The 24,588-nt window shown below is 45.1% G+C and overlaps 1 protein-coding gene across 2 annotated transcripts in view; it reads left to right on the forward strand.

Moving 5' to 3' along the window:
* Nucleotides 1-23,213, forward strand: part of braf (B-Raf proto-oncogene, serine/threonine kinase) — an 82,394-nt gene extending 59,181 nt beyond the window's left edge. For both annotated transcript variants that reach the window (XM_034163122.1, XM_034163123.1), the window contains 6 exons: nt 4,422-4,468; nt 7,202-7,320; nt 9,277-9,408; nt 11,738-11,872; nt 14,543-14,696; nt 18,317-23,213. In XM_034163122.1, coding sequence (XP_034019013.1) covers nt 4,422-4,468; nt 7,202-7,320; nt 9,277-9,408; nt 11,738-11,872; nt 14,543-14,696; nt 18,317-18,339 — 610 coding nt within the window. In that variant the 3' untranslated portion in view covers nt 18,340-23,213. The remainder of the gene's footprint in view (nt 1-4,421; nt 4,469-7,201; nt 7,321-9,276; nt 9,409-11,737; nt 11,873-14,542; nt 14,697-18,316) is intronic.
* Nucleotides 23,214-24,588: the final 1,375 nt, after the last annotated feature.

Genomic DNA, 24,588 nt, shown 5'->3' on the forward strand with positions numbered 1-24,588 from the left:
TGTAGAAATTAAGACTAAACTTGGTTGTCTTGTGGTAAATTTTGGATTCACACAGTGATTGTTAAGAAATTTAAAGTAAGCCACTTTCATCATTGTTCTTGATAACAAAAACCCTTCAGCATGCTGGATACAGTTTGATTTATCTGAACCGTCTGGGCTCAGTCCGGTCTGGTTCTGCCCCGAAGAGGAAGGCTTCTCTCTGTGTTTGCTGTTAGAATAATGCTTATCCAGCTTCCAAAAAATGTGGAAAAATCAATTAAAAGTCTTTGTAAAAATTCAAAAAGACTCGAGACTTGACAATGAAAGTTGTAGAGAAAAATTAAAGTTAACCTGAAGCTTTTGGCATCAAGTGAAGAATTTGGAAACTTGCAAATTCGCTCTTAATTTGAAAAACTGAGCTGGGAAATTGTCTTCAAAACTCAGCATTGCTGTCCACAGACTTTGGAGCATCAAAGTTCATGGCTTCAACAAAACTCTTTTTTTTTACAGTGAAAAGAAAAGGACAGCAAAACCAAGAAATCTGCAGAATTCTGATTAAATTCACTCCATACACTTCCATCAGAGTCAGTAGGGGGCACTGTGGTTTCATCTGTAGTAATGGTGGACATCTCTGTTTATTAGCTCTGGCCACCTGGATGGGAGTGGGGGAGTTGTTTTACAAAGGTCACTGATAAGGTAGGAAGAAGTTTGTTTGGCCTCACAAGAATGCTTTTGAGGCTCCATGCTGGAAATCCAAGGTGTTATAAATTTATTCATGAATTACTTGAGGGTTGACACACATTCTGGTCGAGGCTGGCTCGGTACACACTCTGGTGTCAACTTGAGGCAATGCAGACAATGGGAGTTGGATCATCTTAAGGCCCTTTGTGAAAGGGGAAAGGTAAAGAAAACGCACTCAGTTCTGTGGCAGTCCAAGTGTCTCCAACTATCAACAAGCACTGGTCATTTTCGACAGCAGCGCTCTCTTCCTCCATCAGCACTAACAGTAGTTTCTGTACAGATGCAGCACACGCAAGCACAACCAGCTCTTCTTTCCATTTCTGTCCACTGCCGTACGTAGTCCTGGTTGTAACAGGAAATCCGCGGAGCTTACAAAAACGCTTTAAATCGTCAACTTTCCAGCGGTTGAAATGATCCAAGTCACAGCACTCCTCGCTGCTTTCCGCCGCCATAGTTTGTGGGTTGGTAGCTGAAAAATTTAGCCTACCCATAATGCACCGCACGGCCTGAGATGCGCACTTTGCTTATTAACCCTGTAGTGAATCTCCCCAAAGACATCTTTACAGAACCAAAAGTTGGCTTCACTTTCCACTTTTAACAAAGAGCTGACAGTATTAAGGTTGGAATGTGTGACACTGGACTGACTGTGTTATCACTCAACTTGGTACCAGCCAAAATCCTCCTGATCTCACTTCTCGCAAAGTGACAGAGTCTTCCAAACACCACCTCAGCTGACTCCTCTCAACATGAAGGAACAGTGGCTCTACTCTGAGCTCCTCACAAATGTTCGAGCTTCTCACCCTATCTCAAAGGGATACAATAGCAACCCTCCTAAGGAAGCCCATTTCGGCCACTTGTACCCGTGATCTAGTTCTTTTGGTCATGGTCCAACCCTTGTGACCACAGGTGAGAGTAGGAATGAGGCTTGACCAGTAGATCAAGAGCTTCACCTTTTGGCTCAGCTGCTTTTTCATCACAACAGTACGGTAGAGGTACACATACAGTACTTACCAGCACCCTGGAGTAGACTTTATCGGGGAGGCTGAGTAGTGTGATGCACCTGTAATTGGCACACACTCTCTGGTCCCCATATTTAAAACCCCAGTTTGCCACTCCTTAGGCACTGTCCCAGACCTTAACGCAATGTTGAAGAGACTGTCATGATCATCCATGACAGTCCCTCCACACCCAGAGCCTTCAGCATTTCTGGATTGATCTTTCAACCCCTGGGGCTTTGCCACTGCAGAGTTGTTTGACTACTTCAGTGACTTTCACCAGAGAAATTGATGATAATCCCCAAGAATTCGAGTTCCTCAATGTGTTCCTTCCAGCACCTTATTACCTCCTCAGTTGAGATCAACAGGGTCCCATCCTTACTGTAGACAGCGTGGATGGTTCCCTGTTTTCCCATCCTGAGGTGTCTCACAGTTTGCCGAAGCACCTTGGTGCCAACAGAAAGTCCTTCTCTGTGGTTACTTTGAACTCCTGCCACACCCGCTGCTTTGCCTCCCTCACAGCAGAAGCTGCTGCCCTTCAGGCATGTCGTTACCTTATACCTGCCTCCGTAGTCTGAGATAACGTATCCCGGAAACACTCCTTCAGTTGGGTTTCACTAACCACCGGTGTCCACCACTGTGTTCGAGGGTTGCCGCCCCTTGAGACACCTAAGACCTTCAGGCCTCAGCTCCCCACTGCAGCTTCAACAGTGGAAGCTTTGAACATTGCCCATTCTGGTTCAATGCCCCCAACCTCCACAAGGATGCCAGAAAGGCTCCGCTGGAGGTGTGAGTTGAAGATCTTTCAGACAGTGGGCTCCTCCAGATGTTCTCGGTTCACCTGCACTATCTGTTTGGGCTTAACAGCTCTGTCCAACATTCTCTCCCACCCTCTGATCCAACTCACCACCAGATGGTGATCAGTTGACAGCTCTGCCTCTTTCTTCACCCAAGTTCCCAGAACATGCGGCCTCATATCACATGATATGATCACAGAATCGATCGGCGTAGGGTGCTCTGGTACCATGTACACTTATGAGCATCTCTGTGTTCGAACATGGTGTTTGTTATGGACAATCCATGACTAGCACAGAAGTCCAATAACAAATGACCACTCAGTTTAGATCAGAGATGCTGTTCCTCCCAATCACGCCTCTTCAGGTGTCTCTGTCATTGCCCACATATGCGTTGAAGCTCCCCCGCAGGACAATGGAGTCCTCCACCACAGCCCCATACAGGACTCCTTTCAGGGACTCCAAGAAGGCCAAATACTCCAAACCGCTGTTTGGTGCATACACACAAACAATAGTCAGAGTTTACCCCCCGGCTACCCGAAGGCGCAGGGAGGCGACCCTCTCATCTACCAGGGTAAACTCCAACATAGTGATACTCGGGTGAAGACTCGTGAGTATCTTCTACCCACCTGGTGCCTCACACCCTGGGCAACTCCAGAGAAGATTAAGGTCCAACCCCTATCAAGGAGAGTGGTTACAGAGCAGAGGCTGTGCGTGGAGGCGTGGCCCACCACATCTAGCTGGTATTGCTCCTGCTCCTTTCCCCACAGTGAGGTGATGTTCCACACCCCCAGAGTTAGCCTCTGCCACCCGGTTCTCGTCTGTTGAGGCCCTCAGCTTTCACTCCTGCCCATGGGACAGCACACCCAACCCCAACGGGTCCCCTGCAAGTGGTGAGCCCACAGGGTGGAGATTGAAAGTCCATGTTACCTTTTTAGGCTGTGCCTGGCTGGCCTCCGTGGAAAGCCTGGCCACCAGGCGCTCACTGACAGGCCCTCTGTCCAGGCGTGGCTTCAGATATGGGCCACGGGCTTCTTCCAGGCAGGGTCACATTTCCTCTTCCTTGTTTTTCCATGGAGTCATAAACACTGAATAAGAATAATTTATGAACCCAAAAATTCACAGCTTAATTCCAACCAGGTTTGTTATTAATTTTCATATTTAGTTGTTCTTTCCTTTTCATTTGTTTTTCACTTCTCATCATCATATCACCGGGGTGATAAACTATGAATAATTATCCATATTCTCAAAGTCTCAGTCACGTGTGTTTGTTGCCTGTAAATATATCAATAAAATGTGCAAATACTATGCCAGGAGTTTGTCTTGTGTCGTTTTGAAGGCAGATGTTTAATCAGTTGTATTCAGAACTCGCTTCTGATTTTAAATATCAATCTTAACATTATTTTCCTGCACTTCTGGCAGGTGGTGCCCCCTTTCATGGTATTTATTTAAATTACAGCCTCAGTCTAGTTCTCAGTAAGCTCCCCCAAGTTCTTCAAGCACCTTTGTTTGACAGTGTTCCCCAGGCTGATACCGTCCCTGTGACTTGTGCACCTTTTCCCACCACACTTTTCCTTTCTGGTCAACTTTCCATCAATAAGGTTTGATCCAGCACTCTGCGAACATCCAAACCATTCAGCAGTGACCTTCTGTGTCTTACCCTAATCCTAACATTTTGACATGCACATTTTCCTCTTTTTTTTTTTTTTTTTTGAGCTGTAAATTATAATTCTGAAAATTAAAAAGTGCTTGTCACATTTTAGTGTCTAATGAATCTAGTAAGTATAAAATTTTCACTTTCTGAAATACCTGACAACAACACTGAACTTGATATTCTGACATTTGAGCTGCACCTGTATGAAGCAGAGTGTGGTTCTGTTGTTGTTAACTTTGTCTTTGTGTCTTTTGTCAGTTACCTACATGCCAAATCAATCATTCACAGGGACCTGAAGAGCAACAGTATCCTTTTGCAGCTCTGACTTGCTTCTGTCTCACACTCACTGTGTCAGTAATCTTTACGCTTCAGCTGTCGAAGTGGGTTCTTGTGTTCCAAACCACCATGACTGACTGTCTCTGGTTTTAGTGCAAATTTGTGCACAGGCACAGGAGCTGGTAGCAGAGTGGATAAGGAGCTGTCCTGCCAGTCTGTTGACAGGTGTTCGAATCCCATTCCTGCTGCATCATTTCAGTCCACCCAGCTGGGAATGGGTACCAGTCTTGGCTGGGAGGTAACCTGCGATGGACCGGTGTCCTGTCCAGGGGGAGTCATAGACACTCATCCACTTGACTTGAGATAAGTCCCAACCAAAGCTTTGAACTGGTTCATGGAACTGAAACAAAACAGAATTGTTGTGTGGGCCGCTGAAGAGGAGATACTGCTGGCTCACCACCACCAGAGGGCACCCTGCCTGGAGTGCGGGCTCCAGGCACCAGAGGGCGCTGCCGCCTCACAGGAGTAGCCGGGGTGACAGCTGACACTCATCACCTATGACAGCTATCACCACTCATCTGATCAGCATCGGTATATCAGCAAGACGTCATCTCCACCTCTTTGCCGAGATATCGCTTTACCAGGAAGGTAACGTTCTCAGCTGGCTGTGAGATTTTTTTCGACAGTAACCTTTTGTGACTTTTTGTGTATCGTATAGCAGACTCTTTTTCCAACAAGAGGTGGAGTTGGTTTTCCTGCCGTGTGGATTGCTGGGTGCATACGCGCCCACATTTAATTGTGTTTTTGTTCCTCGCCAGCAGTACCAGGTCCGACACGCGGAGGCAGTGGCCACCTGGGAGTTCGGGACTTGGCGGCTCCAGTATTCCCGGGGTCTGGTGGCGGAGGAAATCGTGTGGTTCCGGTTCTGCTTTGGACAGACGTCTTCTATCTTCGAGCCTGCCCACACGACACCTTTTGTGATTTGACCTTTTGTCTATTGTTGTAATCTGTTGTGTTTGTTGTGCCCTTTCACAACAGTAAAGTGTTGTATTTGACTTCCTCCATTGTCCGTTCATTTGCGCCCCCTGTTGTGAGTCCGTGTACCTACACTTTCCCAACACAGAATTGTTATTCTAAAATAACGGTAACCGGTTAATCACATTATTTTTTGTTGTTGTTGTTGTTCTTGATGAGGTTTCCGTTGATAGTGACCCAGTAAGGTTCACTTAGTGGTGGAGACAGCAGCAATCAAGAAGCTGTGTCGATTTGCACTCTTAGTATTTGTAAGGCCACCAAGCTTTAAAATGTTTTTGACAATTTTACCTGTTGGCTCACTTTGCTGGGCCACATTAAAGGAAATGTTGGGAGCACATTTGTCTTTTTTTATGAAAATAAGTTATTAAAGATCACATATTACGCTTTAGTCAGGCCTTTAAAATACCCTCTCAATTTGACTTGCTCTTTTAAAAAATTTCTGGGGGAGATCCCCCAGACCTCCCATAATCAATCATGTGTTTTTACTTCACAGTTTGAAGTGAGTTTTCTATGTTTCAGAGGGCTTCATACCTATAAAAATTCAGCAGAATACACAAAATTTGACTTGCTCTTTTTAAAATGTTCAAACAGACCTGTTTGAACATTTATCTGCATCCAGCTCTGTGGAATGTTTTGTACCAACAAAGGTGCCAAAGAAACAGTGATTTTGAAATGTGTCTCCGTGCTGAAAAAATGGTGAAAAATGTCTTTTACATGTTTGTTTTCACGCAAGGTCAGTCGAACTTGCGTGAAATTTCTGTGAATCATTTCAACAGTGTAATAGGCAGAGACGGCATGGATGCAGCAAAGTACTCAGAATTAATTCACACCACATCTGCATATAAAGCCTGTCCCACCTGAATCATTTACACAATAAGAGATGTATCGGTCATCCACACTGTACGCATGATAAGATGTTCATGGAAGCAGAAGAGGAATATTTTGAGGCTTTTTCTGACCATGTTTTACATTCATCAGCATGGTGAGAAATCAGGCCAGTTTTTAACCCAAATGTACATGAATGAACTGAAGACTGTATTATCAAAGTAGTAATAATAAAACTAAAGTGAACAGATGTCACTGACCGTGAGCGAGCACCCACTCCACGGAAAACTGAACTCATCCGGATTTTATTTTTTCCGCACTTTGTCTGGAGTGTGGTCCATACATCACAGAATACTTTTAGAAGTCAGGTCCACCCCAGCACAGAGTGAGAGGTGTGTGAGTTCACCCAAAACAAACAATAACACCATTTTGGCCCATCCCATTTAGGGTACACACCCATGAGATGAATGTATCTGGGTGCATCATAGAGAAACTGTGTTGGGGTGTGTTGTGTAATGTGTTGTTCTAGGCGTGGTCACCCCTTAACGGTGCAGAGTGCGCGGACGGACTGTGGATGATGTCACCTGGTGCAACCAGAAGGTGGTTTTATGGTGTTTAAATGATCTGAAATTGGATTTCTTGTTGTGCTTGATGCTTGATGCTTCGCAGTTAACAATTTTATCTTCTTTTCAAAGTAACCACAGAAACTCTATTAGCGTTTTGTCACCATGATAAACATAGTCTTGTCTATGAAAGCACACCCTTTCTCTCTCTGTATAAATGTTTATCTTTCATATATTGTCTTACGATCCATAAATCCATCTATCACTTGTGTTTTGGTTTATTTTGACAAAGGCTGTAGTTGGAAGGAGTCTAGTTTTTCTTGACTTCACTCCTCCCAGACATTTTCCTCCATGAGGATCTAACAGTGAAGATTGGTGACTTTGGCCTGGCCACAGTCAAATCCCGCTGGAGTGGTTCACATCAGTTTGAACAGTTGTCTGGCTCCATTCTGTGGATGGTAAGTGTTTTCAGTCTCAGCTCTGTGGCTCTCGTTCATCCTCTGCTTGACATTTGTTTCTGTCAACGGGATCCGTTTCTTGAATATTTGTGATTTAAGACGCAGGTGTGAAAACAAACTGGTGCTCCCGGTGAGATGGACACTTTAATCCTTGCAGCACCTGAGCACATCAGACAATTGTACATTTTCTTTAAATTTGTTTAGATTTATCAAATTAACTTTGAGAGTTTGTTAGAGCTCAGCTGGTGTATTGGCCAATATAAGCCTTTTCTGAAAATATCTATCAGCATTATTATTGCTGATACGGAAACTAGTAAGTAAGTAAATTTTATTTATATAGCACCTTTCACAGACAAGAGCCACAAGGTGCTTCACAACATAAAAGCACAGTACACCACACAAAACATCAGACAATGGCCGACACATTTAAAAAAACATAAAACGTAACATAGGATCACAGAGCAGCCTAAAAGCTAAGAAAACGCTTGAGTAAAAAAGAAAGTCTTAAGTTGGCTTTTAAAAGTATCGACAGAGTCCAGTGAGTGCAGAGAGAGCAGGAGACCATTCCAAAGCCTGGGAGCAACAGCCTGGAAGGATCGCTCTCCTCTGGTTGCAAAATGGGTGCAAGGAACCATCAACAGATTTTGGTCCACAGACCTCAAAGCCCTGGCAGGGGCATAAGGCTGGATGAGGTCACAGATATAGGGAGGCGCCTGGCCATGTAGAGCTCTAAAAGTTAAAACCAAAATTTTAAAATTGATCCTGAAGGACACTGGCAGCCAATGAAGTTCCTTTAAAATTGGGGAAATATGAGTCCTTCTGTTAGCTTGTGTCAGAATTCTTGCTGCAGAGTTCTGTACCAACTGCAGTCGACGCAACTCCTTGTTTAGACATGAAAACTAAACGTGTTGACACAAAAGCATGAATAATAAGCTCTAAATCATTTCGAGACACCATTTTCCTGAGCTTAGAGATGTTTCTTAATTGAAAGCAATTCCTCGTCAGCTGTTTACAATGCTGTACCAATGACATGTCCTTGTCAAAAATGACACCCAGGTTTCGAAGACATGATTTAGTAGACTGGCCCAGGTCTCACAGGAATGGGGGCTTAGAAATAGGTCTAAAACTACTTAGCTCCATTTGATTTAAACCTGTTTTTTTCAGTAGAGGCAACACTATGGCATGCTTAAAAGCACTGGGAAACACACCGGTGGACAAAGAAAGATTTACCACTCTAGTAACGCATGGACCAATTACCTCAAATACTTTAATAACAAGCCTGTAGGGAAGGATGTCCAATGAGCAAGAGGAAGATTTCATCTTGCTCACCAATGCCGAAATATCAGCAAGTGTCACAGCCCTAAATGAAGACCAAATGCTGGGAACAGGCTCAATAACAGTAGAAGTACCACACAGGGAGGGTGGAATTTTATCTTAATCAACTACTACAGAAACAATGCAGAAGACACTTTGGCTGTTGGAAATGGTATCAATACTTAATTTGTCCAGCAGAGGGTGTTCTGACCACATTACTTACAGTGCTGTCAAGCATGGCTGGGACCCCATTAGCTACAAGAGACAGAGGCAAAGCGACCAGCTGCTGTTCATTTTAAATCAGTTTTACAGAGACAAGACAAGCGGGTGCTACGCTGGCAGGTGGGGCCAAAATACGCAATTTTATTTTATGCAAATGTCTGTCAATTCAGTAAAGTTTGTCTTTAAACTGTAAAACCTCAATGACATTTTTGTCATAGGCGTTTGTTACGAAACATAAGCAGTCGTTGCCATTTTTAATGTTCATATCTGCAGATACAGATATTTATTCAGTTCCCTGATATCAGTATTGGCTCCCAAAGATCTGCACCAGTCGGGGTCTAGTTTGTGTCATGGACATGCTGATGTTGTTGTTGGATGGGTTGTGGTTTGTGAATGTCTTGCTAACCTGTGCTCCTTCAGGCCCCTGAGGTGATCCGGCTGCAGGACAAAAATCCTTACAGCTTCCAGTCAGACGTCTACGCCTTCGGCATCGTGCTGTATGAACTCATGTCGGGAGCGCTGCCCTACTCCAACATTAACAACAGAGATCAGGTCAGCAGGTCGCCCCCAGCACCTTCACCTCCAAAACACACAGCCAGAGTGTTCACGTTCCACCAGCACCTCGTGTATCCCCTCACCGATCGGATCGGTCAGGTTCAGGGTCGTTATGTCTGTGGTGGAGGTCATCAAAAGCACCATGTGTTGAGTCATCTGCGAAGCCCTTTGGCCTCAACCAAGCACAGATCAGTCACTATAGCAACAGATGAGAGATGTGATGAGATTTATTGTCATTGTACAAGTGCAACAACAACGAAATTGCGTTGAAGCTCCAAGTACCTCAGACAAAATACAGCAATTAATCCACAATTATTACTAGTTTACCGTAATAATGGTACACATCAGAATTAAAGACAACACATATACATTTGACATTGTTTACGTGCACTAAACTTGAATCCGAATTGAGGCAAAGTGGGTGAAGGCTGCAGCAGGAGGGGCCCACACCGCCCAGCTTGGGGAGTTGAAGGCTGCAGCAGTAAAAACTGTGCTGCCTTCAGGGTGGCAGGGAGGAAACCAGGGTGAGGGGAGTGGAGAGACACGGGGGGGGGGGGGGAATTGGGATGGAGGGAGGGAGACATGCGTTGTGTGCAGATGAGTTAGGTTTGTCAGTTTCTGTCTGTGTGTGCGTAAAGTCTGACGTTGCCAGGCAACAGCAGGCTGGGGGGGCATAGATAGATGAGAAGGGGGAGCTGAATTCCTTCACCAAGGCCGTAGATCCTTCTGGGGGAAGAGCAGGGAATTTGACCTTCAAGAGCCAATAAGGCTGCCATGTTGATGTTAGGCAGAGAGACACAGAATTCCATTTACTGCAGCTCTGACCGTCTTGAGTCCAAATTTATGAAGAATATTCTCCGGCCCTCAGCAGCATATTCCTTTGCAGTGCAGCGATTTGCTCCGAGATTGTGTCCATTTTGCATTTGAGTTCAAGAGTTCACGCAGTCTGAGATTACACAGCATTGCCCAACTCAGCATTGCCCAACTCATTAATCATGACGGACAGATGAGGGGACGAGATTCTGGTAGCAGCTCATATTCCTGTGGGTCAGGGCAGTGCACAAACCAATCAGTGCCAAACCTCCCACCATAAAGTGAATAAAAATAAATCCTCTACATCTTCCACAGAGAGTGGAGTTACACATGTCACACTCCATCTCTCTCAGGCATGGAAAGCATAGCCCACTGGGAAGGTTTCATCGGCACACGGGGTCCCCCAGCCCTGATTTCCTTGTCGAAAAAAAAAATGATGTCGATAGCGTTGAGAGACCAGCTGATCATTTCCATGGTTAATCCATACGTGCATATTCCATATCCTTTTGATTTGGGGTTGTTGTTCTCTTCAGAACTCTCAAATGGAAGTTGAAGTCATTGAGATTGTGGTAGAGTTCTTTATTGTCGTTACACAAACATATAATGAAATTGCTTTCAGAAGCTCTCTGCAATCATTGGCTTCAAAACAAAACGGTAAATATGTGCAAAGGATTTATGTATATAACGCAAACATAAAGTGCACACAGAGCTAATTGAACATTGGGTGTTGGAAATAGTAGCAGAAAAAACATGCAGTGCAGCACAGAGAGGGCTGGGGGGGTGACTGTAGGTATGTGTGTGGGGGGAGATGGATTTCACAGCTCTGAGGAAGAAACTGTCTCTGTCTTGTGGTCTGAGTTCTTGTGTTCCTGTACCATTTTGGGATCTGCAGTAGTACACCGAGCCCACCTCTGGACCCATCCAGTGTGTGTACAATCCCCTGGGCTGGTGCAGCTCCCGAACCACACTGTGGCGCTCTGGGAGAGGATGCTGTAGCCTTGTAACAGTTTGTGAGCAGCTGAGAGAAAAGTCCAGCCTCCAGCTGGAATTGAGGCTTTGATACTTACAGGTTCAAGCTTCTGTTTGCTGCCGAGGAGAACATTTTTACACTTGTTTTTATGTTGGTCTGCCCTCAGCACTGGTCTTTAATGATCAGGCCACTCAAACTCTAGAGGGACATGAGTGCAGTGTCCCAACTATGAATTGCTGGTCCCACTGGACAACTCCAACAATAACTTCACTTCTTTGGTCAGAATTTTTTCTTGTCCTTCACACCAGGCGTTGGTGCTCAGCCCCGCCCATATGGAGAAGCAAAAAGATCACGACGACGATGCTCCACAGTTTAAAGTTTCTTTTGTTCTTTTTGCAGGTGATAAACTGTTGGCTAACTTAATCTGTTTTTTTTTTTTGTTTTTTTTGCTAACTTTCTGTCTTGGTGGGAGCTCGACCTCAGAGCTTCAGCAGGAACTTTTAAGCAAATGTTTAAATAATTTCCATTGACTTCTGTCTTCAGATCATATTCATGGTGGGTCGAGGTTACTTGTCCCCTGACCTCAGTAAGGTGCGCAGTAACTGTCCGAAGGCCATGAAGAGGTTGATGGCCGAGTGTCTAAAGAAGAAGAGGGAGGAGCGCCCCCTTTTCCCTCAGGTAAGATGAATTCTTCTCAGTCTACAATAGAACCAACTGAGCCAGCAGGTTACTCACTGTAGATGAAATGGTTTTGCAATACTGTGTCCTCCTGTACGGCCTGATTATCAGGAACTTTGATTAGTTGAGCACCACGTCCAGAATGGGGACTTTGTGTCTTGGCTCCCTTATACAACAGGTAGTTGTTTCAAGACACTAACGTCATTATTTGTTTCTGCTCGTTTTGGAATGACGTGTCCACCTGCATAGAGCAGGTCGCTCAGTGGGATAGGAGTTGCCCTACCGATATCTATACCTGGGTTTGAACACCTGTCACACTTACTCAGTGGTGGGCACAGATAACCAAAAAATTTACTTCGATAACAGATAATCAGATAACTGAAAAGTTATCTTTGATAAAGATAAAACAATAAACCACCCAAAAATGTATCGGAAGTTACAGATAACCGATAACAGATAAATTCCAGTATTGTCTCTGGTACATTTACAACTACTAATAAAACAAATTGAAGTTTTAATGCCACAATAGCTTCTCGTAATATTAAAAGTAACAACAGACCCAAACAATGAGACCACACTTTTGTCTTTGAACATTCTGCCCCTGCTGAAAGCGCTAGTTCACTACAGAGCTTCCAGCACAGAGGCACTCTGAAGGCAGCCATAAAGCCAACTCTCTATCAGTCACAATGCTCCGGTCAGGCGGAGGTCTTGAAAAATAAAGTCATGCTGACTTATGGTTTTGATTTATAAATAACATTAATACAGATAGAATAACTCCATTAATGTCAATTCTGTCATTTGTACAAAGTTAAAATATAGCATATATCTTTTAATCTTGAATAATGCACTAATTCTGAGGTTTTGTAACAAACACAGACAGATCGCAAAGGATTCTGGGTAAAAGTGCCTCTGCTAAACACTGATTGGTTCAGTCATTCATTATGTAAACCAACACGTTAGTGTGACGTCTGTCATGTGTTGGTGTTTACAGATAAATGTGCTTTTGTAAAATATTCCATTTCTTTTATTTGTAAAAACAGGCATTTTTACAGAGCCCTGGAAGTGTCATCGCAAAATGTTTTGCATGTGGAGAGAATGTGCGCAGGTTTTATGATGTTGTAAAACGTGCTTTACACTGTGCGAGATGATTTTTCATGCAGGAATTTTTTGGACTGCATTTCAGGTTAATCGCGCGTCCTGCATCGTGTAGTGTACATGGAGTAACAAGCTGCGTTTAACATCTCAGGACCACCTCCTGATCGCCGATCGTATGGTCCAATGAAAATCAAACCTGTTTGATATTATTCTGGTTGGCCGTCATGAGGGTATCCTGCTGCTGAAAAGTTACAAGCATCTAACCGCTCGCACTGTGCCTGTGCAAACAATGCAGAGCTGTTTTTTATTTATTTATTTTATTTTATTTATTTATTTATTTATTTATTTGCTGTTTTGTTTTATTTTTAAACTTCATTTGTAAAAAACAAACAAAAAAAAAAGCCATTTGCAAAGCCAAAAAGTTGATTTGGTACCCAGACGCTTAGTACTTAGGGTGAATACTGCCATGAACACTACTGGCCAGTAGATGGCAGTAGAGGCCTTGAAAACAAAATTCCAGATAATCCCTGTCTGCTACATTTAAAATGCGTGGAATTTAACAAACGCAAATACAATAACAACGTCTATAAACACAGAGAATATATATATATATATATATATATATATATATATATATATATATATATATATATATATATATATATATTTAGGCACTAGAGTTTAATGCTGTTGTCCGTGGAGCCTGAACAGAGTGTCTGAAATGCAATTGTCCTGTCAAGAACTTACTGAAATTACATCATCCTACCCATAATGCACTGCTGGGCACAGCATGTGCTCACAAAACCTTAAAAATTAGTACATTACTTTAAAACTAAAACATATATCTGATATTTTCACTTTATAAAACTTCAGACATGACAGTAATTTTAAATAACTTGTCCAAAGTTAGTTTGGTTAAAATTTGAACCACAAGTTAAAAATGTATGCCTCTGGATGACTTAGGTGATATTGCCAGCATATCGGTATGGTGTTAAAGGAAATGATTTTTTTTTTTTTTTTTTTTTTTTGGCCTTTTCGCCTTTGTCTACAGAGGATAGAGATGCTTTTCATAGAAGCAGCTCTCTTCTGTTAGCAGAGGGTATAACTGTCCATCTGTTACAAAACTTTTAACAGGTAGGTGCTGAACTAATTTTAAATTAAAAAAAATGCTTGTCGCTGTTCAGCTTTGTTTACTTTGTTTATCGGTCTAAAAGTTACCAGACAAAAATTAATCGGAAGATAATTGGTCCGATAATGTTTTTAAAGTTATCCAAAAAGATAATCCAATAATGAAAACATTATCTTTGATAATTATCTGTTATCGGATTATCGGAAGTGTGCCCACCACTGCACTTACTATCCGTGTCCTTGGTCCCCCCAGCTGTCACTGGGTAGCAGCCTTGGCTGGGAAGCAAATACCGTCCCACCCACAGTTCGCTGACGTCATACTGTGGATTCTGGGGATAATTCACCAGTGGGCCCTTCAGACCGGTTTAGACATAATTCTGTTTATTATTTAAGAATGTTGTTGGTTATTTTGACTGTTGACGCCGAGACTATAATTTGTTTTCCTAGATCTTGGCATCCATTGAGCTACTGGCTCGCTCATTACCCAAAATCCACCGCAGCGCCTCAGAACCTTCTTTAAACCGAGCCGGCTTTCAGACCGAGGATTTCAGCTTGTATGCCTGCGCCTCACCCAAAACACCTATCCAGGCAGGCGGCTATGGTGAGCATGTGCACACTTGTACAGCGACGACCTCCCATACGACCTCCCAAACTTCATATATGTAGTTCCGCTGTAGAGTACCCAGCCGTCTGGGTATATATGTACTTTTATTGTTTTAAGAAGAAGGGCCTTTTATCGTCATTGTACATACAGTGAGCATACATGAATACATAATCCCAATGCATACACACACACGCACACACCTGGCTCCAGGAGAAGGCCCAGTTTCCCTAATCCAGGTGAGGTGACTCTGTCCTTAATTATTTTAACCTTTTAGTATTGTCACTTGGGGTTCGACGATTATCAACCAGGCCGATTATCGGCACAGATATTATAATATTCACTGGTTCCACCTTTGCAAGTTCATTTTTAAAAACAGATCACATTCAGTGACTTTACTGTTCCACGCTGGGGTGAGAGCAGGAGAGAAAGGGGGTGGGGTCACTCATTTTCACAAAACGAGAGTTAATACAGTAAAACTCGCGTAAACTGGATATTCACACTCACCGGACAAAAGCTGAGGTCCCACTGCTTTTGTACTGTTTTCTATGTAATAAACACTCTGTATAACAGAGTTTGTGTAACGGATTTTTGCTCACATTGGACAAAGTGTCCCGTCCGATCGCAGTGTATTTCCATTAAAAAAAAAAAAGAAAAACTTGCATGTATCGGACAGAGAGTCTGGATGCACCCAGTAACAGGTACGAAATGAAGTTCAGCACTGACACTTGCTGATTGCAGTACTCTACTGTATTTCCTTGTTTAACCTCTACCACCCGCCTCATTTTGGCTTGTCAGTATCTCACAAATAAAAAGTGAAATTTCCCATGGATGGGATCTACAGGATTAGAAGGGGTTAAAAGACCGGCTGTTTATTTTTTCAGACCCAGCGCCTAAATGAGGCAGGGCGTAATTCAAGGCCAGAGATGATTAAAATGCTGCTTGCTGCCTGCACTGTAATATGGTGTTAAGTTTCACACACATCCCTGGTGTGACAAAACAACCCACACACCTGCTAAATGACTGAGACTGATTTGTCACTTTTCTGGTTTCACTCCTTCCTCTCCCATATTACTTAAAATGTTTTTGCAGTGCGCACTGATTACATCTCAATCACGGATCACATACGTTTGGCAGAAAAGTCCACAGACTTAATAACACTGAGTCGAAAAAAGACGCTCAAATGACCCACAATTCATGGAGGAAATTGGATGTGCAGTAATGTTGGTTTGGAGGTTGATGACATATAAAGAAGCTTGCTGAGGGATAAATTCATCCATAAAAAGCAAATTGCAGAAAGACATGACTGAGAACTTTAAAAGGTTCACATGCACGTGAATGTCACTGCATGGCCACAGAGTTACGGAGCTGCAGAAGCATGAATCAGGCTTTAGGATTTTAAGCTACCACTCGAAAAAAGCATGACTTGACCAAATGTAATCTTTCTAATGCACATAATGTGCGGTGTCCGGTCATTAAATGAAGCAGGTCCTGATTCAAGGTCAAGCGTCATACATCAGCCTAATTGGTGCTGAGTAAATGAGTAGGGCTTTGTCATTCAATGTCACTGGATCGGTCAAGGCCCAGTTTCACAGTGACTACCGCCAGTGCCATTGCCCAACAGGGTGCCAGTGGAAATGGGGCTACTGCTGGGTGAAGAAGAAGAAGAGGAGGAGGAGGGGACTGTGTTCACAGACAGCAGGAAAAGAGGAAAACTAGAAGGGTGGAAGTGAGAGTCTGGACTTTGAATGTTGCCAGTCTGAGAGGAGAGGAGAAACGTAGAAATATTGTTGTGATTTAATTCACTAATAGTCAGATTTAACTCCAGAATGCAGGCAGCCAAACACCAGGAGTATGCGAGGAACTCTTTATTTACATAAATGTCCACAGTGATAATCAACCCACTTAGTGCAAAAACAGAGTCCAGATATACTGAATAACTGGTGTCATCCAAAAACACCAATGATAGAAAAAAAACATGGGGAGCAGAAACGCGGAAAATACTGACAGATATGAAGCACAGAGACCAACAAAGACATTTCACAATGAACCAGCAAAGGCAGAGGACAAAAGGAAGTGATGAAATACCGAAGCATGAAGTGACAACAGGTGTGACAATCAAAGGGAGGAACAAAAAGGGGCATGTGAAAAGAGGAACACGGGGAGATGGACAATAACCAGTGCTAGAAAAATAAGAAGAAGAACAAGAGGAACCAAAGGTTAGAAAGAAAGAAAATACAATAGCCAGCAAACCGCAGCAGACAAGAAATAAAACCCAGACTAAATGCATAAAAAACATCCACAAGTGACAAAAACCCAAAAATGATACAACAAAGTGATAAGACGATAGTCCGAACTAAACTTTAACAAAGGATGTGGAACAAAGAATAAACCGCGCGCACTCAAGAAGCAGGTGGATAAACAGAATACATCACAGCAGGTGATCACCGTATGCCGGTGTGAACACATAACGGACACAAAAGACGGACAGAGACAACCTGTGTCAGACACACACACGGAGCAAGGGCATATCCACACACTAGCACATACCAGGGACAGGAGAAAAGCGCACACAACGGACAGGGGAGACAACCCACATACGCACACACGCAGGGTTGTTGTGATTCTCTTTGGGAGTGATGAGGATGGACAGGATTAGGAATGAACATATCAGAGGGACAACTCAGGTGGGACGGTTTGAAGACAAAGTCAGAGAGGCGAGATTGAGATGGTTTGGACATGTGCAGAGGAGGGACCCAGGGTATATAGGGAGAAGGATGCTGAGGATGGAGCCACCAGGCAGGAGGAGAAGAGGGAGGACAAAGAGGAGGTTTATGGATGTGCTGAGGGAGGACATGCAGGTGGTTGGTGTGACAGAGGAAGATACAGAGGACAGGGTGAGATGGAGACAGATGATCTGCTGTGGCGCCCCCTAACGGGAGCGGCCAAAAGAAGAAGAAAAAATGGACGTGTTTCAGGCACAGTGTCAGACACACCCAACAGAGACCTTATCAAAATCTCAGGTCACCGTGTCCTTTGTCCATGACAGAGACATTGACAGTGTTGTCCCACCAACTGCTGGTTCTTCCAGGCCTCGCCCAAAGTTTCGTCCTGGTTGCCCTTCTGGTTGCTTTTCCTGATGGATCTAAGAGTGTGGCTGTTGGATGTTGTTGGAAGAGGAGCAGAAGATTTTGTTGTCGGAGCCCCAATAAGCTCATTAGCTTCTGTAGCACGAACCCAAGTGTGTCATCAGCTGCTGCTGTTGTTGTTTTGTTGGAGCCGGGGTCGGGTTGAAGTTAGAGAGGTGAAGCTATGACATCATCATTTCAAAAATGTTGCTTATTGGTTTACACACAAAATGCAAAGGTGGCGTTTTGAGATTTGTTCACTCTGAGACCCCTTTTTAAAAATTGTGTTTTCGGGCTCCGAAAATGGGGGTTTCATGTGCACCAAACGCAGATACAATACAAAACGCCTGCGGATGCGCCTGAACTCGTCTGTGCGAGGACGAAGCACACGCCTCCATGAACACACAATCTGACTCGAAACAAAAAAGTGCACGTTTGATCGTTTGATTAGAAACATGTGCTATTCTGTAACATGTTGTTTGTTTGTTTCAGGGGAGTTTTCAGCATTTAAGTAAGTGCGGCAGAACTCAGCAGTCCGTCCCTCCTCACTCCTCCAAAGTCTGGTGGCCCCGCTGCCGTGGATTCACTCTGAGAACGTGCCACTTCCGTCTTCTCTCCGCCTGATCCAGGCCCGAGTCCTTCCACACCGTTCAGCAGACGCAGCGACCAGCAAACCTAAAAATAAACCCACAGCCACCAAACCAGCTTTGAGGAGGAGAGTGAGAGTCCACGCCTGCTGGGAGGCTGCAGCCAGGAGATGGAGGTCTCCGCTGGATGCCATCCGGACCCGCAGAACTGCACTTTAACCAGAGGTGAAAGGGGAACAGGAAGTGACCTTCCATCGGCTTCCTCAGCACGGTTAACCCCAAAGGAAGATGACTTGAAAGCTAGCGCTATTTTTTACTTCTCATTTTGTTTTTTGCTCGTCTTTTTTTCCTTTGAAGAGGCAGTTTTGTGAGCAGTGGGTGCATTTTTCTCCTTCACTCTTTTTTTTGGGGGGGGGGGGGTGCGATCCCGCTGTCTTGCCATCTCGCGAGCAGCAGTCAGAAGCGTTCTTTTTCCTGATGGATATTTTGCTCTCCAGCTTCACGACGCCTTTCAGAAAGCTCCACTTTTCCGCTGCTGCTTCTCACCTTTCTGCTTTGCTAAGAGAAGCTGCGCCTCGTGGTCGGGCGCGGCGCCGAGCGCAGTGCCGGCCGAGCTCAGTGTGTGTACAGTATCAGCTGCTGCTCTTCATTTGCACCGACGAGCACTTCGGCTTCTTTGTTTGTTTGTTTGTTTTTGCATTGCTCGCGTACGCCGCGGCGTTTCCTGCTGAACAGACTGAAGGATCTGTGGGGGGTGTGGCGTTTTCTTCCCCGTCATTCCTGCGTGTGTGACTACAGGTTATTTTTATCGTCGTTTGCCTTTTTTCTGCACAGGCAGGCCTGCAGATATTATTTATGTAAACTGAGTTTTGTGGATTCTTTTTCTTTTGATGCTTGTGACTCGTGTTCTTGCACTTTGTAGCGATGGATTGAAGCAAATGAGCAACTTGCCTTTTATTGTTGTTGTTGTTGTTGTTAACTTGTGACACGATTTCATGCTGAGCCGATGACCCAAAAAGTATTTATTTTATTATTTTCTTCTTCGTCCCTTCTGAAGAGACTGAACTGTGAACTTTGAGGGTTAAACGGTCGCTGCACTTTTTCTCAGATTTCCTATGAAACAAAAATTCAAAAAAAAAAATCAGGACCTGTTTTTGATGCCTGTCCTGCTCAGAACAGTGATAGAGGTCTTGTTCTTTTAGTTTGTTTGTTTTGTTTTGTTTTTTTGTTTTGTTTTGTTTTGGGGGGGTTATGTCACGATCATAGAACGTGACTCAAACGTGTGTAATTTTCTTTCCCACCAGCAGAGGGCAGGATCATCCAGTCACGAATGGCGCTTTTCCCCTGCAACAGGAAACTGCACTTGGCTTTAATAATGGTTCCAGTTAAATTTTCTACCAGCTGAAACTGTACCAACACTTTCCGGTTCCTTTTCCAGAAAGACCGTCCATCAGCTCGACCAGCGTCACACTGTGCGGCTGATTATCACACATTGAATCCTGATTCTGTCACTTTATTTTTGTGCGGCGCTGTTCCATGCCGCGATGGCACTGTACTTCCCTCATGGAGCGAACAGTCCAGATGGCGGCTTGGCTTTGTGGAGGTCACCTGTCTGAATTGGTTTTGTTGGTGAGAAAAAAAATACCGCCCCTGCAGGGCGAGCAGTCAGCAGTGCAGCCCCGCCCCCTAGACCCGGATAGGTGTGGTTAGTACTACGTATCAAACAGTCCAGAATCTGGAAGTAAACCTGCCGTTGGTTCCTGTAGCTTCTGGTAGTGTTGTAGGACTAGCTTCCAGTTGGGACTGTTGCAGCGGAAAAGAACCTGGGTGTCTGTTACCATCAGGTACCCCCCCGAGTCCCAAAACAAACTGAATGTGTTGTTCCAGGCCCCGTCCATCCTGCAGGAGACTGGTTCATTAGTGTTTTTTTTTTGTTTTTTTTTATTGGTGCTCATCCAGCCAGTCCAATACTCCGTTCAGTTGTTGTTTTTGTAGATGTGACCTCTGACAGCAGAGGGGTGGAGGTCATGTGATCACTTCCTCTGAATGCAAACTCCAAACAACTGGGTGGATGATTTCATCCGTACTTTGTGTTGAGTTGGTTCTTGAGTCAGGAACAGGGTGAAGATCCAGACCTGTTGTCTGTTCACTGATCACTAGCTGTAGCTGAGTTAGCAGAGCAGTCTGTCTGTTAAACAAAAGGTTGATTGGTTCCATCCTACTGCTGACTGCGGATGTCCTCAAGCAAGACACTGAACCCAAAAATGGGATGATGTTTGTGTCTGTCACCTATGTCTCTGGGTCCTTGACCTTTTGAGATCCAGAGATGCCTGGAAAGATCTTATGGAGTCATGAGGTCTCTGTTCAGAGGGGTTTGGTGATGCTGATATTTTTGCAGGAGACTGAAAGTCCAAGTCTTTAGGGTCCTTCTTGATGCTTACTGTGCTGTTTTCTGACTTTGACTCTAACCTGTGTCTGGGCCAGGTTGTATCCAGTGAACGGTTACTTAGTGAGACTCGTATGAGGAGGATTACTGACACTGAGGGAACATCAGACACCACAGTTAGTCCATGTGGGGAGTTTCTCTGGACACGATTCAGGACACAGGTGTCTGTGTTGATGACCTCAGAGATGAGAGAAGGTCAAAGACACGCCCACATTTCACCTGGCTGCAACAGGTAGATGATTATTTTTGAGAGTTGTAGATGGACCTGTTGTTTGTCTGGTTGATTGTCATCCAGCACCTGAGGTGGCTCTCTGGTGTGGTTTGGCCACAGTCGGCACCAGTGCGTGCTCCTCTAACGTCCTAACCTTATGATGTCATCACAGTCTGATCCTGAATGTAGAGGTCATCAAGGTCGACCATTACTGGCGGCGGCTTGGTTCGCTTAGTGCCTTAATGGAACAATGTGCACCGTTTGGGGACACCAAAGGCCACTGCAGATTGAACCACATCATCACGTTCATCCTGTCCATCACTGGCCCCTCAGCAGCCCTACGTCCAGTTCATGTGTGTGTGACCGGCCCGCTGTCACGTCGTCATGTGACTGGTCTGCTGCCGTTGGTCTGTGACATTCCATAGGCCATACAGGCAGCTGCGTAGGAAGCCACCTGCTTGAGGGGTGCTGCTGCAAACCCTCCAAAAACATTAAAACAACACCGCCCTCATTATTAACACTTGTCCGATTGTCCAGGACCAGTTAGAAAATGTGACCAGATCCTTTCGAACCTTCATCGAACTGGACAAGCCCAGTTTTTCTGTCTAAAGTGGTCAAAACATTTATTTTTTCACATCAGTGCGTGCACATTGTGGATGCACTCAGTCTGTGAAAAACAGCCTGATGGGGGCGCTGTGGAGTGCAGCTTTTCCTCAAAAGCCACGCTGATAAATCCACTGTTTTCCCTGTTGATGAAGAGATCAAAGTAGTTCCAATCAGAACCCATCTGATGAAGGTGTTTTTAAGGAGTCGGTTCATTCACTTAAAAAGTGTGTGTTCTTTCTGTGCGGGGCGTCGACACACAGCTGTGTGTGTGTGTGTGTGTGTGTGTGTGTGTGTGTGTGTGTGTGTGTGTGTGTGTGTGTGTGTGTGTGTGTGTGAGAGAGAGAGAGAGAGTGATCACACTGCTTCACTTTAAATACAAAATGAGTCCATTTAAGATCATCTGTTTGAGAGCCTGGACTCCATAAGAACAGACAGGACTCTGTCTGCAGCTGCACACACTCTCTGTAGGCCTCTGTTGTAGGGGCGGGGCCACAATAATCTCACCTGCGGCACCAAAATGTCTCGAGTCGGCTCTGCCTCGGTGTGTTACTTTGGGTAACTTTGTGTCAAATATCAAAGGAGACTCGTCGGAGAAGAAGTACTTCAGGAGACGTACTTAAGCCCCTTTCACTCCGGGTCTACTTCGAGTCCTGACGACACCAAGTTGATGCAGCCTAACGCCACAACACCGTGAGGCAGGCAAAGGGCGAAGTGAAACGGACGCCAAAAATGAAGCATGTTTAATTTTTTCTGCGTCGAGCACAGGACGCAGGAAGGAAGTAGCTTTCTCCCAAGTTGAGGTAACTTAACGGTACTTAACGTGACTGGAAGCCACACCCACACAATATAACGCTACCTGACACCAGTTTATGACGCAGGCTGTGCGCCGTTGTTGCCGAGCTATAAATCACCCGCGCGTCATTAGATACGCAGCGTATGCATCTTGCAGCGGGCCCAGTGTGAAGGGGGCTTTAGGGAGAAGTCCCGCTTGCGTTGTGGAAGACGGTGGCGTCAGTGTTTGTGTGGGTGTTGTCCAGTGTGTCTCGGTCCACGTCTCACCTGGCTCCAGCAGGTAGGTGGACATGAACCAGTCTGCCCAGGTGTTTCCCTTCCTGGATGCAGTACAGCATCAGCTCGTGCTTCCAGACCCGACCCGGCTGATGAATGTATAGCCGCAGCGTCTGCGTGTCCTCCCGTGGACTGTTGTCTGAACAGTGTTCGATTGATCGATGATTTGATGCTCTTGCTCCCACCTGGCTTTGTGTCTGATTCCATTGTCTTCTGAAACGTTCCCTCCTGTCCAGATGCCCCGCCCTCTCACATTTCTCACCTGTAAATATTTGTACAGAGGAGATTCTGTTTGCTCGGAGGCATGGAGACAACAAATGTATCAAATTACCAAATGTTAAAAATAGAAACACTTTTTGATAGGCAGACTAAGTGGTGTAAAAATATTTGAGTGTATCATAAAGACGGCGCGTCATGTATTTGTTGTCGATCTGAAAAACTGCTATAAAGAAGAAGTGCATGAAAAGTGCAGCGCTGTTCTTATTTCTTATTGTGTTTCAGACAAAAAATATAATCAGCAAAAACGGTCGGGTTCTCTGCCCTGCCGGGCTTGGACCCAAAATATTCTTCAAACAGAGAAGCACTTAAAGTCCACAAGGTGGCAGCAGACAGTGTGTGACAATTTTGGAGAAGTGTGACCACGACGAGTCAGAGAAAGCGGCCGCAGATGGACGTGTTGACGTTACGGTTTATTGTCTGTAGACGCACAAATGAAAGTCAAACGACACGAACGTGACGACGGCTGTCCGATGTTCACTGACCGTCAGGTGGAACTCAGAACTCTGACGTATCGGAGAAGATAATGTCTTTGTTTACATAAGAAGCTGCGTGACAGACAGCAGAGCGATATTCAGTTTAATCAGACAGTTGTCTTTAAATTAAATTTATTCACTCAGCTTTTGTTTAGCAAACTTAAAAATGAATAAATGTGTAGAATCCAGCTGGAGTCGCCTGAACTCACCTCAGGCGGGTTTGTGCTTCAGGCATTTAATCCAAAACGCCTACAAAAAGCCGCACGAAAGAAGTGGCTCATGTTTTGGCAAGTAAATGTGGAAAATTAAGCACACTGTCACCAACCGTAAACGCGTTTCACCAACCAAACGTCCATGGACATTTTTAAAACGTGTTAGACTGCAGAACCCGAACTGACCTCGGGATAAAGGGTGGTTCCCGCGCCCCGGAATCTGACCTCAGGATAAAGGGTGGTTCCCACAGCCCCGGGTCTGACCTCGGGATAAAGGGTGGTTCCCACAGCCCCGGGTCTGACCTCGGGATAAAGAGTGGTTTACGCGCCCCGGGTCTGACCTCGGGATAAAGGGTGGTTCCCGCGCCCCGGGGTCTGACCTCGGGGTAAAGGGTGGTTCCTGCTCCCCAGGGTCTGACCTCGGGGCAAAGGGTGGTTCCTGCTCCCCGGGGTCTGACCTCGGGGCAAAGGGTGGTTCCTGCTCCCCGGGGTCTGACCTCGGGGCAAAGGGTGGTTCCCGCGCCCCGGTGTCTGACCTCGGGGCAAAGGGTGGTTCCCGCGCCCCGGGGTCTGACCTCGGGGCAAAGGGTGGTTCCCGCGCCCCGGGGTCTGACCTCGGGGCAAAGGGTGGTTCCCGCGCCCCGGGGTCTGACCTCGGGGCAAAGGGTGGTTCCCGCGCCCCGGGGTCTGACCTCGGGGCAAAGGGTGGTTCCCGCGCCCCGGGGTCTGACCTCGGGACTTGGTGAGAGACATTAACCTGGTCAGTCATGTGACCTGAGGCTGAGTTTTAAATTGCAGATCAAACTTTCCCTCCAGGACGCAGCTCTGGTCCACACCAACCTGGCATAATTTTCCTATTTTTATTTAAATCTAGTTTGATTT

Source organism: Thalassophryne amazonica, chromosome 22 (genome assembly GCF_902500255.1).
Source record: "Thalassophryne amazonica chromosome 22, fThaAma1.1, whole genome shotgun sequence".
Classification (NCBI taxonomy): domain Eukaryota; kingdom Metazoa; phylum Chordata; class Actinopteri; order Batrachoidiformes; family Batrachoididae; genus Thalassophryne; species Thalassophryne amazonica.